The sequence below is a fragment of the Hylaeus volcanicus genome, chromosome 7, assembly GCF_026283585.1.
Source record: "Hylaeus volcanicus isolate JK05 chromosome 7, UHH_iyHylVolc1.0_haploid, whole genome shotgun sequence".
In the NCBI taxonomy this organism is placed as follows: Eukaryota; Metazoa; Arthropoda; class Insecta; order Hymenoptera; family Colletidae; genus Hylaeus; species Hylaeus volcanicus.
Genome location: NC_071982.1, coordinates 9,725,718 through 9,739,510, shown reverse-complemented (window position 1 = coordinate 9,739,510; position 13,793 = coordinate 9,725,718). Strand labels below are relative to the sequence as shown.

The 13,793-nt window shown below is 39.1% G+C and overlaps 1 protein-coding gene across 5 annotated transcripts; it reads right to left on the bottom strand.

Annotated features, from left to right (window-relative positions):
• Positions 1–9,709: 9,709 nt before the first annotated feature.
• On the bottom strand, positions 9,710–11,244 carry LOC128880362 (protein C19orf12 homolog). Of its 5 annotated transcripts, none has more exons than XM_054130376.1 (3): positions 11,045–11,244; positions 10,192–10,452; positions 9,710–10,119 (listed from the first exon to the last, which is right to left on the bottom strand). In XM_054130376.1, the coding sequence occupies exons 2-3, from the start codon at positions 10,391–10,393 to the stop codon at positions 9,860–9,862; spliced, it is 462 nt and encodes a 153-aa protein (XP_053986351.1). In that variant the 5' UTR covers positions 10,394–10,452; positions 11,045–11,244; the 3' UTR covers positions 9,710–9,859. The 5 variants fall into 5 exon arrangements, with proteins under 5 accessions (XP_053986351.1, XP_053986349.1, XP_053986348.1 ...); XM_054130374.1 differs by having other exon boundaries at positions 10,192–10,409; positions 11,045–11,241; XM_054130373.1 differs by lacking the exon at positions 11,045–11,244 and adding an exon at positions 10,946–10,970 and having other exon boundaries at positions 10,192–10,409.
• Between the last annotated feature and the right edge of the window lie 2,549 nt (positions 11,245–13,793).

Below are 13,793 nucleotides of genomic sequence, written 5' to 3'. Positions count from 1 at the left end.
AACCTAGAAATCCTATTTCATAAAAGATTTATAATAATTTAGTATTTTTAATATACGTATCGGCCATATTGGATCCGCCGTTTTAAATTTTGAAATTTTGATACCAGATTCGTAATTTGCGGCTCAAATAACTCTACCAAGTTTCACGAAGATCCGAAAACTCCTTCTAATTTTCTAGCTCCTATTCGTATACGCATGCGCGATGGTAAAGTGTGACCGCGCCACACAAACGTAATACCCAGCGCGGAAGAAAATGAAACCGTGTTACGTATTTTCTCAATCTGTCTTTTATTAAATATTGACCGGTAAATTCTAAATTGTGTGTTTTGTCGTTTTAGAAACAATATTATTTATTTTCCGACGGTCGATATTAACGAATTAAATGCATTTGATGCGCTTTTATTTGCCAAGGAAATACGTAACACGGTTTCATTTTCTTCCGCGCTGTGTATTACGCTTGTGTGGTGCGGTCACACTTCACCATCGCGCGTGCGTATACGAATATGAGCTAGGGTGGGGTACCCTCGGCGCCCCGGTGAGTTGCTCCGCGCTATCGAGAATTTGCGAAAACTTTAACAATTTTTTACGCGAAAACGGTGCATCTCCGGTATGTGACTCCTTTGAAGCTTTCTACCTATTCCTCGAGTAGAATTTTTTTAAATTAAAAATGACCTTGAGCTTAAATTTCGAGTTCATAATAAATTTTGCGGACGGTTTCTTTTGCAAATGTCCACCAATCCAAATATGTACAGTGACCCCTGAAAGTGGCGACCATTAATTTTTGTACACCCTGTACATTACAACAGTGATGAGTATATTGTGAAAAAACAATTTGATTCTTAAACTTTATGGTGATCCGACAAAATCCCTGAAATATCTTATAGTAGTTTTATTTGTATTTGTGTACCATATTGTAGTTGTTATGTGCAAAATGTCAAAAAAATTGTCGTGTATGTGAAACACACGAAGCCTTTTGTTGTCTGTAATTTTCTTTACAATAAATGTGAAAAACATAAGATGATCTTCTTACATTTCCTATACTAATGGTGAAGTCGATATGGCTAAAAAAACATTGAGTCCAGTTAGTACGGTATTGGTTATTTAAGATTTGTATAATAGAAACTGTGGGAAAAAGGCTTACCAATGCAGGTGGGTGTAAGGAAGATCACAGAAAGTGAAATATAGTGAGAAAAAGTCACGGAAAAGGCGCTTGGTAGAAAGTAGAACAATTTTTCATGGTGGTCGCGCGGCGTCTCCTAATTTATGATTGGCTTTGCCATAACTGTCGAACCGGTGTCAAGAATCTAGAGTGCTCCCACATTGGCGCTCAACTGACGCTAGTTTGAGAATGTTTGTTTCAAGTGGGAATAAATATTTTCTCACCCGATTCTCACCCTGGGCTTGTGAAACAAAATACTAAGACGGTTGGTTAGTTATCGAGCAGACATGATTTTCATGTGCCAATACACGTAAATATGTATAAGTATGAAAGACAGTTTTAAGGTGCAATATTGCTTTATGTATTTGTTGTACATATTCTTAAGATTCTATTTCAATTTTATTTTCACAGAAAAACTTATTATTAAAAAAGTTATCGTTTTAATTAGTAGTGAACTTTCCTTAGTCACATCGTAAGAAATTTTTAAATATTTTAAACAAACAGTTAAGTGTTCCAATTTTTAATATAGGAAACATAATAGTCAAGTACTAATAATCGTCGTCAGTACTTTGCGTCCGTTTCTCTGATGAGGAACCAAAGAAGAACATAAGACAAAGCAAAGGCCAAAATTATTTCTAATTGTATTTCTAATCGAAATGAATTAAATAAACGTTCCTATATAAATAGGAGAAAAATACATAAACAGAGTAAAATTGGAATTTTTGTACCTTTATTCAATTGTTTATAACTCCGGTATTTAACCATAAATTTTCTTCAACAAAAGCTTGTTTTCTTCGTAAAAGTGCGATCTATACGTAAACAATAAGAAACTGGACATAATTTGATAGTTTCTACATATTTTTGCATGGAAATTTTTTCTTAGTAATGCAAACAGGGTCTTTCGTGTTTCAAGTTGGCGTCATTGTCGTAGGGTGAGGTTGGTGATACTGGCGCGTGTATGAGTTTATGTTCTGTTTAAATAAATGTTACTACGTCGTTTGAAAAAGTGAAAAAAGGCTAACATCTTTTACACATCCCATCCCTGCATTATATTTGCAATAAGAAGAACCAACGATATCAATCTGCTACAAACATTTTTGTTCTATTTTATCCGATAAAATTGAAGTTTCTCATATGTATTAGCCCATAACACTGAAACTATTGAACCGATTGGAAAACAATGTGAAAAACAATTGTTGAAAATAGTATTATACTAACCTTCAATTATTATGGTTTCCACTACTCAATATTAGCGTTTAAAAAAATTAGTTGATTCTGTATATGTCGTGCAATGTAAGTTTGTTTAAGCCAATAGTTAATCGGACAGTTTTTAATGTTTACATGTGGTAAATCGAAATATTGGGAAATGATAATTTCATTTTCTGTAGGTGTAGTTTTCTTTGCTAAATGTGAGGCTTATGTCACAAAAAAAATTCCAGAAGTTGGCAGTTTCCTCTGTCTGCTCTCGATTTTCTGTATCATCTGAATTTCTTCAATATTTGTTGGAACTCTACAAAGGGAACTCAGCTCCGATTTTAAAATGTCTTTTGCTGGTTGTGCAAGCAATTCATTTTCAAATGCATCTCTTTTAAATCGCGGATCTAAAATTGTAGATACTAAAGTTATAGTGTTTGTTTCTATATAATCAAATCTGATGTCTAGATTGTTTAAAATATTATTTTTTAATGCCAGTCCAGCATTTGTTTTTGGTGTAATATTGTGTATTGGAACAATAAAAAATTTATCTGATACGATCATTTTTCGCGGAGTTGTGGTTATTTAAATTTGAGTGAAATTTGAGTAAAAATTTTTGTTACGATAATTGTTTTGCTGAGTGTATATTGTCTATACTTTTCTATTGTCTTTATATATCGTTCTATATTTATCCTTAAATCATGAATATATTTCTAAAATTATGAGGGGGTGATTAAGATGCCCCTTTTTAGTCGTGGCGTATACTTCACTGACGAGAACCATTTTCGCTACAAATTTGGGCGTGTTCTCACCGATGGCACCACAGTACTAAAGCCTGTGGGGATCGACCTTTACGACTCCCCGAATAGTGGGGGAGAAACAATTGACGCGCGGGAGAATTGAAGACGGTAGAGAAACTGTTCAGAGAGTAGAAACTGCGACACGTGGAACGTCTGCCGATAGAAATAAAGTTTTATTGTGTTTAATAACGATTTCGTTATTTCACCCCTACCGAAGAGAGTTGCAGGGGCTACTGCGTCATTGTCATCGACTCGTCCAGGGTGCAGAGCGCCTACATTGGTGACACCGACGTGATTCGTCACGAGTTAGGACACCGACGCATTTTAAAAAAAGGATTTAGCGTGCACGTGCAGGCACGCCGGTGTGTACGCTACAAGGGTCGGTAGAACAGCGATAAAAAATTCTGGAAGGCTGGTCGCTGGTCAGGGACTTCCTTTGGGAAACCATCGTCAACGGCGTGATCAAGGGCATCGAGCACCGCGTGACGAGGTCATCCTTGTGTACGCTTCGACAAAAAAGCTTCAACAGCTACGCCAACTGCGGGAACGGATCCGAGAGCTGGAAATGGAAAATCAACCCGAAGCAGCCACGCCGTCCGTAAGTGTTGCAGCAGTGTATCGGCAGCCAAAAATCGCGAATTCTTGTCGCGGAAATCCAGTGCTATGGTTCCTCCAGGCGGAAGTCACATTGCGAAATGCGGGAATTGCATAGACATGGAGGCTCTTCAAGCCGTCCAAGATTTGCTAATCATGGAACCGAAACTGGAAACCATTTACAAACTAATTAAGGCGCGCTTAATTTCCACATTCGGTAGTTCGAGTCAATCGCGCTTGCGTCAGTTAATCAAGGGTCAGGTTTCAACGGTCGGGAAACCCTCGCTGATTCTCACTCGTCTGCGTGCTCTGGACTCAGGTTGTCCGAACGACATTATTCGTACGGTTTTCTTAGATCAACTTCCGGCTCCGTGCCGAGCAGCGTTATCGGTCTCAGAGGAGAAAAATTTAAATAAACTAGCGGAAATGCCGACAAGTACGTGGAGGCCCTCGGAGTAGATCAGAACCAGATATCAGTGGTCAATTCAGAGGGATCTTCGACCCTCAAACAGCTTATTCCGGAGGTGCGTAAATTGTCGTCGGAAGTCGCAACCTTGAAATCTAACGCGAACCGCGGTCGGGATAGAAACTTCAACCGATCGAAGTCACGCGAGTGTTCCAAATCGCGAAATAGGGCGACATCCGTTTGCTGGGTTCGCCGCAAATTCGGGGATAAATCCCGGTTTTGCAAAAAGCCATGTGCATGGGAGGCTCAGTAGAAGTCGGAAAACTAGATAACCCTGCCCGCTTGGAGGCGGTGGGCGAGGGTCTTGTAGAGTCAAGGCGTCTCCATATTCACGATATAGAATCTGGGTTGAAATTCCTTATCGACACGGGAGCAGAGATCTCCTTAGTTCCGGTTGACAGGAGTTTGAATCCGAAGCCCTCCGACCTCAAACTTTTTGCGGCTAATAATTCGCGGATCGATACATTTGGCGAAAAGCGTCTCACGTTAAACCTTAAATTAAGACGCCCAATTACCTAGGATTTTCGCGTTGCGGCAGTTCCTCAACCGATCATAGGAGCAGACCTGCTGTAACCAGCTTAGGGATTAGCGTCCTAGACAAATCATCCGACTATTCTAAGTTGTTGCCAGAATTTCCGGAAGTGACCGGACAAGCTCCTGTCAAACCCATGCAATCCAAACAAGTGCTCCATTACATCATAACAAATGGTCCTCCGGTTGCTGAACGCGCGAGGCGAGACCAAGACCGAGTTTAAACATCTCATGGAGCTGGGAATTTGCAGACCGTCGAGTAGTCCGTGGGCAAGTCCCATACACTTGGCGGATAGAAAAGACGGCAAATTTAGATTCTGTGGCGATTATCGTCGCCTTAACGCGGTTACTGTGCCCGACAGGTACCCGATACCGCACCTACATGATTTTTCTAGCAATTTAAGGGGAAAAACTATATTTTTCAAAATAGATCTCCTCAAAGCGTACCACCAAATTTCGGTGGCGCCTGAGGATATTCCTAAAACCGCGGTGATAACACCGTTTGGTCTCTTTGAATACACAACTATGCCCTTTGGTCTCCGCAATTCGAGTCAGTCCTTCCAACGATATATAATATTAACCGCGCGTTCATAGACCTAGACTTCGCGTTTGCATACATCGATGATATCCTCGTAGCTTCCTCCTCTCTTGAGGAGCACGAAATTCATCTGCGAATGGTTTTAGAACGATTAAAGGAATTTTCCTTGCGCATAAACCCAAGGAAGTGTGAGTTCGGAAAAAAAGAATTAACCTTCCTAGGTTACTTGGTAGATCGGGAGGGATCCAGGCCGACGGCAGATAAGGTAGAAGCAGTTCTAAAATTTCCAAAATCCCAGACGATCGTGGAATTGCGTAGATTTTTAGGAATGGTAAATCATTATCGCCGTGGTTTACAAAATGCCGCGAAAACTGAAGCGCCACTCCACAAGAATATACAAGGTTCCAAAAAAACGATAAGCGCGAAATCCAATGGGTACCTAAAATGGAAAAAGCGTTTCTGAAAATCAAAGAGGAACTAGTCAATGCGACACTGCTGGGTCATCCTGCACCCAACGCGACAACCCGCGTCGTCACGTACGCATCCGACTTCGCTATGGGCGCAGCCCTGTAGCAATATTTAGACAATTCATGGAAACCGCTAGTCTTTTTCTCTAAAAAGTTTAGCTCCGCGCAATTAAATTACAGCGCCTACGACCGGGAGTTGACGGCGATGTACGAAGCGGTCAAGCACTTTAAACACTTTTTAGAAGGTAGAGAATTCAAGATCGCGACCGACCATAAACCTTTGACGTATGCTTTTCATCAGCATGCGGACAAGGCATCCCCACGACAGCGACGACAATGATCGTTTATCTCGCAATTCACTACTTGCGTTGAATATGTACCAGGTTCCGAAAACGTAGTAGCTGATCCGTTATCCCGAATTGAGTCCGTTCGTTTACCGCTAGAATTTGATCTCGTGGAAGTGTCGGAACTTGAAAAAATCGATCCGGAATTAAAAACACTGATAGAATCGTCAGAACATTCACTAGTACTAAAAAGTATAGAATGGGGACCGGATCACCATCGCATATATTGTGATTTAATGGGAGAAATCTTACGTCCGTTCATTCCTGCGCCGCTTCACAGACGAGTGTTTGACATTTTCCATTATTCTCCCCATGCTAGTGCCAGGGTAACGGACCAAGTAATCAGGAAGCGGTACGTGTGGCTGAACATGCACCGTGAAATCACGAAATGGTGCAAAGAATATCTTGACTGCCAGCAGTCCGAAATTTCTCGGCTCGTCAAAAATCATCCGGAACAATTTGTTCGGCCAGACGGACGATTTAAACACGTCTACATGGATTTGATTGGTCCCTTACCTAACTGCGAGGATTATCGGTACTGTTTGACACTTATAGACAGATTCTCGCGATGGGCCGAGGCAGTACCGCTAAAAGAAACATCAGCACAGACAGTCGCGCGTGCGTTTTTCGATGGTTGGATTTCGCGTTTTGGTGCACCAGAAACCTTAACCACGGATCAAGGAAACCAATTCGAGTCCCAATCATTTAACGCGTTATTATCGCTAACGGGATGCAACCGTGTTAGAACTACGGCTTATCATCCGTCCGCAAATGGACTAATAGAACGTTGGTACCGCACCCTAAAAACAGCGTTAATGTGTCACTTGGACAAAAACTGGGTAAGACAATTATCCACAGTCTTACTAGGATTGCGAACACATGTGCGATTAGATACAGGTGCATCTCCCGCGGAATATGTTTACGGCACGGCACTTAGAGTTCCCGGCGAATTTTGTCTTTCGGATGAGTACGCGCCAAATCCTCAAACTTTCGTGGAGGAATTCCGCGAGCACATGCGCAATGTAAGACCCGTTCCAGTAGCACATAAACACAAGAAACGTGCATTCTTTTATAAAGAATTACATACATGCTCCCATGTATTTTTAAAGACAGGAATGATTAAAAAAACCCTGGAACGACCGTATACTGGTCCACACAAAGTGCTAGAGAGAATCAGCGAGCGTACACCGCGCGTAGTCAATACAGAACTATTGAAACCAGCGTACTTCGTTCCTGAAGATCTCACGACAGAGACCACAGGAGAAACGCTGATAGGTGAACCAAGTACCTCTACGCCAAAGACTTATGCGCGAAAGAAAGTGACAGCGATGAACAAGACATATCAGATATAGTTTATCGCAAGTAATATTAGGTAGCTTGTAAGAATACATTGTAATTTACTAGATATTAAGACACTGTATATAAATACTGTAATCCGCTGCATTATTTGTAAGGTTGGCAAAATGTATAATTCCCTAAAGTATGTACAAAAAAGAGCTCGTCGACACTAGGAGGGGAGTGTGTGGGGATCGACCTTTACGACTCCCCGAATAGTGGGGGAGAAACAATTGACGCGCGGGAAAATTGAAGACGGTAGAGAAACTATTCAGAGAGTAGAAACTGCGACACGTGGAATGTCTGCCGATAGAAATAAAGTTTTATTGTGTTTAATAACGATTTCGTTATTCCATTCCTACCGAAGAGAGTTGCAGGGGGTACTGCGTCATTATCATCGACTCGTCCAAGGTGCAGAGCGCCCACAAGCCTGAGCGGCTCAGTGAGGGGTGGCCAGTTATTTTAAAACTTTATAAACAATAAAAGTACGTTTCTTTTTTTCTTATAGAAGACATTTGTTTACATATACTTTTTCCAACATCAGGCTTTGGAGTCGCATCCGCCAAAGTGTAACGAATATATTAAAACCAGAATTATTAGAAAATTTTGCTTCTTTGCTTCAATATCCTTGAAAAAAATCATGCTAACCTAATCGCCTTGTCCTCATCTCTCCTGCAATTGTTGTATCGCCCTCCCTGTCCTTGTCCTGGAGTTTCCTACTTTTTCCGCGACTATCGCTGAAGTCAATTCGGAATTCTGTTCTCACTCCTCCGCACTCTTAAATCTATTTAAATTCAAAAGTTCCGCTTAAATTCAGTCGATACCCCACATGTCCTACCACTGCAGACAGTAATGGACATTCGTGGGATTTTTCCTTCGAGAAATTCCTTTCTGTGCATGCGTAAGCTGACATCACAGCTACATGTCGTCTGCTACCATACATGTATCCGAACCGCCAGAGGAGGTGAATTTAAGAGGCCTGTGCAATTTTTCCGCGTTTTTAACGGACAAATTAAGTATAAGAGTGTTAGTGTTCGTGAGTGTAATATTAGGGAAAATTAAAAAAAAATGATAACGAACCGCAGCCGTCCACGTCAGGAATCATCGAGGAAAAGAAGAGGACATTATATTTGTTCCTTACTGGGATCCAATGGTACCCTAAATTCTAAGTAAGCTTATACAGCAGTGAGGACTGCAACGCTCGCTCCAATGCGCATGATCAAGAAAAATACCACGAATGTCCATCACTGACTGCAGATTCAGTCAGTAGTCGTTACCCCCACTGCTTTCCCACCGCATAAATTCAGTCGAATGAAAACAGTCGTCTGCTACTATCGACTTCTCGATAGTTTTCAGTCGATTGTGCCCATCACTATTTATAACCTCCCTGTTTGGATTCGTAACAATTCGTAACATTTGGATGCTGTAAATTGAACGATTGGTTAAACTTTGTCTCAGGGGCCATAATTTAAGTAAATGTTCATTTTGTGCAAACAAGAAACACTTGTATACATCGTTTGACAGATATAGGTCAGAGTGAGGAATAATCGGATAGTCGAATACCAAGGTGTCGATAAATAAGAATTATTTTAAAACGCAAAATGATGAAAGTGTACCCGTATTGTCAAAGTTTTAAACTGATAAATTATCTGAAAGCTTGTGAGAGAGAAAGTATGGATATTGATAATCTGGAAATGCCTTGCCTGACCACGCCAAGTATTTGACTTCCAGGCCGCAGGGATACTCTTCCCATGTAGTCTATTGTTAGGCGAGTGCGTGGCTTTTCAGCTTTCCCCTCCCTTTCTTTCGGTTTCCCGCCTGGAATCCGAGGTATGCGTAATGCAAAAGAAGCAGCGGACATCTAGGCAAATGTCTAAACAGTCAGAGTTTGTAGCTTATCAGCTATTTAGCTTCTTCATTTCTACGCCACAGTGCGGAGCAGTCACTTTACATGAGTTGTCATTGAGAGTCAATGTCAGTACCATTGAACACAGCATTTTAGCTGCGCATACTTGAAAAGCACCAAATTTTACATTGTTACAGTGTCGCCTTTCCACTTTCCTGGAAACATCTTTATGTACTTGCAGCTCATTTCAATTTCACATCTTTTTTTACTTTCATGTAGTTTTTAATGGGGATCTTCTATTTTTTTGTGATTTATTTGGTAACACTCCTTTTTGTTCTTGACTTTCTCATGTACTTGGCGTCATTTTTTTACTTTTTTAAAATTTTTATGGAGATAAATCATACCAAAGGAATAACCTTACTTAATTGTAAAGAATGGCTGTTACATTGTATATTTAATGGTTTAATTTAAGTAATTAATCAATCAATTATAATCTACCAACAAAGTTATAAAAATACAATTTTTCATAGAATACAACTTTATAAAAACATTTCCATAGTGCTCCTTAATTAGCATTCTCATTGATCACCATGTTTTTACAACTTCTAGACCTAACTCCATCAAAAATTCACGTATTATCTTTTGTATACCTAATATTAATGCCTCTTTACTATGTAGTGCATACAGAGTTTCAACTATTGTTACATTATGTTTTCGAAGATAATTCAGAATTACTTTCAACAATTTCTGTCTTTCGGCTGGGGTTGCTTTACACAGAAGAATGTATGGAACAGATTCATATTCTTGACATACATAACCTGCTATACAACTGCTAACTATACCTCCTAAAAATAGACATTTTTGTATCATTATATTTTGTGCATTTACATTAAATATTTAACATAAACAATAATTACCAACTGTAAGCCCCACAGGTCCACCAAGAACACCAGAAACAATTGTTGCTGCACCAACAATTGTTCCATATTTGATTGAAGATGTAGTAGTGAATTTCATTTCTTTAACAGCTTGAAGATTTAAAATTTCTTCTAATAATAGTTCATCATCGCAATATTCGTTCTGCCGCCTTGATGGTCCGAGTTGTCCTGACTTGACCATTGTTCTGTATGTCTCGCTGTAATACAGTTTTTCCTGATCATCTTCCAATATTTGTTCATCTATGATTCGTAATTTACGCTTAGTAAATAAATATTTTCTGACAATCATCCAAGAGTAAAATTTCATACAAATTGTAATAGTTTATTGTAATATATTATATACCTTTGAGTCAAAAGTTTTAATAGAACTTCCTTTTTTTTAACTTACATATTTCATTTAAGGTCACATCACTACAAGATTATCAATAACCACGTCAATGATTGCAATTTAATTACAGTTTATCCAATATATTATGTTTAATTACCCTAGATAACTAAATTTAAACCAGTGTTACTCTGTAACTAACCATTCAACTCATACACTACGAATTAAAAACAAGTATATTTTTATATTTCCATTATTTCTTTCAAACAAATTAGCATAACTTAAAAAACGTATTATAATATTTCAATTAAAAAATAGAAAAATAGTAAAAATTATCGTTTGCACTCTTGACAGATGTTAAAAGTGTGCTCTCCATAAATAGCCTTGTTGCAGTAATTGCATACGTACTTTGTCATTGTACGTTGGACAGTTTTTAGTCGTGTCTTCTGTAAGCTTTTCAATATTTATTTTGATGAAATGTTTTAAAGTTATCGTGTTATAACGTACCTTCAACCACACCTTTACGAGGCTGTCAGCAGCTGTCAGTCAATGACTGTTAGACGACGATTATAACAAATCTCGAAAAGTAAGAAGTCAAGAAGTTACAGGCGTTCTTACCACCTGCTTACCACCTTCAGATAACTCACTTTACTTACTAGTATGAAACTACTGTGACCAGGGATGCCACAATTGTGCACCATTTTTAGAACAAAATTCCGAATTGACTTCAGCGACAGTCGCGGAAAAAGTAGGAAACTCCGAAACAAGGACAGAGAGGGCGATACAACAATTGCAGGAGAGATGAGGACAAGGCGATTAGGCTAGCATGATTTTTTTCAAGGATATTGAAGCAAAGAAGCAATATTTTCTAATAATTCTGCTTCTAATACAGGGTGAGTCCGAAGAAACAGAACACCTAAATATCTCCGTTACATTTCGTTGTACAAAAAACTTCTTAGGACAAAGTTACACTATTTGAAGGGCCACATGTCTTCAAAAAAAAATTTTCAAGGTCTCTTTTTTATAAAATTTCAAGGTCATCGATGTTTTTTTAAATGGAATGATATATATTACAATATGACCTACAAATGACTTTCAACCCAGAAAAATGGAATAAATAAAATTCAACGTGTAAGATTGGAAATCTTAGGAAACATTAGAATTAGAAATCAGAGAGCAGGAACGTCTTCAGACTGATCAGCAGTTGTAAACACTAATGTGTACAAACACATAGATAAAGGTATATCATAAATGTCTTCCTGTCAACACCGAATCTGTTATTATGTTGTGTATTGCGATACATTTGAATGTATAGCAGCGCAAGTTAATATTAATTAGAATATTCAAAATATTTTGAACATTTTGCGTAACAGGAATAAAGCAAATGAATCTTACACGTTGAATTTTATTTATTCCATTTTTCTGGGTGAAGGTCATTTGTAGGTCATATTGTAGTACATGGATGAATTCGTTATTTTGTCAGCTACAACATTACGTTAACGAAAATATGTCATTCCATTTAAAAAAACATCGATGACCTTGAAATTTTATTAAAAAAAAAAAAGACCTTGAAATTTTTTTTTTAAGACCGTTACATGTGGCCCTTCAAATAGTGTAACTTTGTCCTAAGAAGTTTTTTTGTACAACGAAATGTAACGGAGATATTTAGGTGTTCTGTTTCTTCGGAGTCACCCTGTATATTCGTTACACTTTGGCGGATGCGATTCCAAGACCCGATGTTGGAAAAAGTATATGTAAACAAATTTCTTCTATAAGAAAAAAAAACGTACTTTTATTGTTTATAAAGTTTTAAGGCCGAAATTGCAAAATCAGCTCAATGGCTCTATCCTAACTGGAGTGCGAACTGTGAGATAGAAGCCGGTCCGAGAGAGATGCAAGATAAGTGGTTTCGGTACTATCCTATAGCAAATTTATGTGTGGAGGGAGAACAAACTCCTCTTTGTTTGTTTTTTGCGGCACTAGGAATTATTTGATGCATAAAAAAAAATATTCGTGTAGATTTGAACTTCATTTCCTTTTTATTTATATATAAAACGATAGAAACATTAATAATAATGACATAATAATGAAATAGTATACATAATTTACATACCATAATTTAGATCATACAAATACAGGGTGTCCTAAAAATGTGTAACACCTTGAAAGGGGTGGTTCAGGAGGTGATTTGAAACAACTTTTTCCTTAGCGAAAATGTTGTCCAAGGTTTCGTTAAGGAGATATTAAGCAAAAACCCCGACCAATCAGAATGCGAGTATGCCGGTTGAGCGTAGGCTACGCGATAGGCGGCCGCGCTCATACGCTACCGCGGCCGCTCAAACCGTATACGCGTGCTCTGATTGATCGGGGTTTTCTGTTAATATTTCCTTAACGAAACCTCGGACAACATTTTCGCTAAGGAAAAAGTTGTTTGAAATCACCTCCCGAACCACCCCTTTCAAAGTGTTACAACATTTTTGGGACACTCTGTATATACAATTTGGTATAGAGCTAAATTTTATTATTTGTCACAATTAAATTTATATTGTATTTATTGAATTTTATGCGGAAAAGAATCTGAAAGTAACTCACTCGACAATGCTCAGCGATGCTCGGGTAGGTTATGTTACGGCGTACGTTTGTTCCCCCTCTACAAATAAATTTGCTATAGGATAATACCGGAACCACCCATTTTGCATTTCTCTCGGACCTCCGTCACCTCTACTTCTTCCTACAGGAGTTCACACTCCAGTCAGTGTTGCCAGACGTAGCGGAACTCCGCTACGCGTAGCGGATTTTAGCGACATGTGCGACACGGCGGCGACAAGCATAAAATGTCCTAAATGTAGCGGAATTCTTTCCCAGGCGACGCCAAGCGGAGCGTTGATGAATGACGCGTGCACGATGAGACATCTGGAACTGGATGCGCATTTGTGATTGGTTGATGCTCCGCCTGGCTTCGTTAGGGTAGTGGATAACTTTTGTGTTGCCCATGTTGCGGAACGCGTCGTGCGGTGATAGGGAATTTTCTGACGTGGGTAAGGTGCCCGTGGAGCGCTGAACCGCTCTGCCCGGAGAAGCGCGTGAAATAAAATTCGAAATACTTTTAAGAAAAAGCAAAGACGTTTATTCGGTCGACTCGTTTGATTTAAAAATCGTTTCGTAGTTCGTTCCCAGAGATTCGATTACGATTGATTTCTCTGGAAAAATCTTCGCTCGATCTGCTGCTTTTCTTCCTTCTCCGGAAGATTCCCGA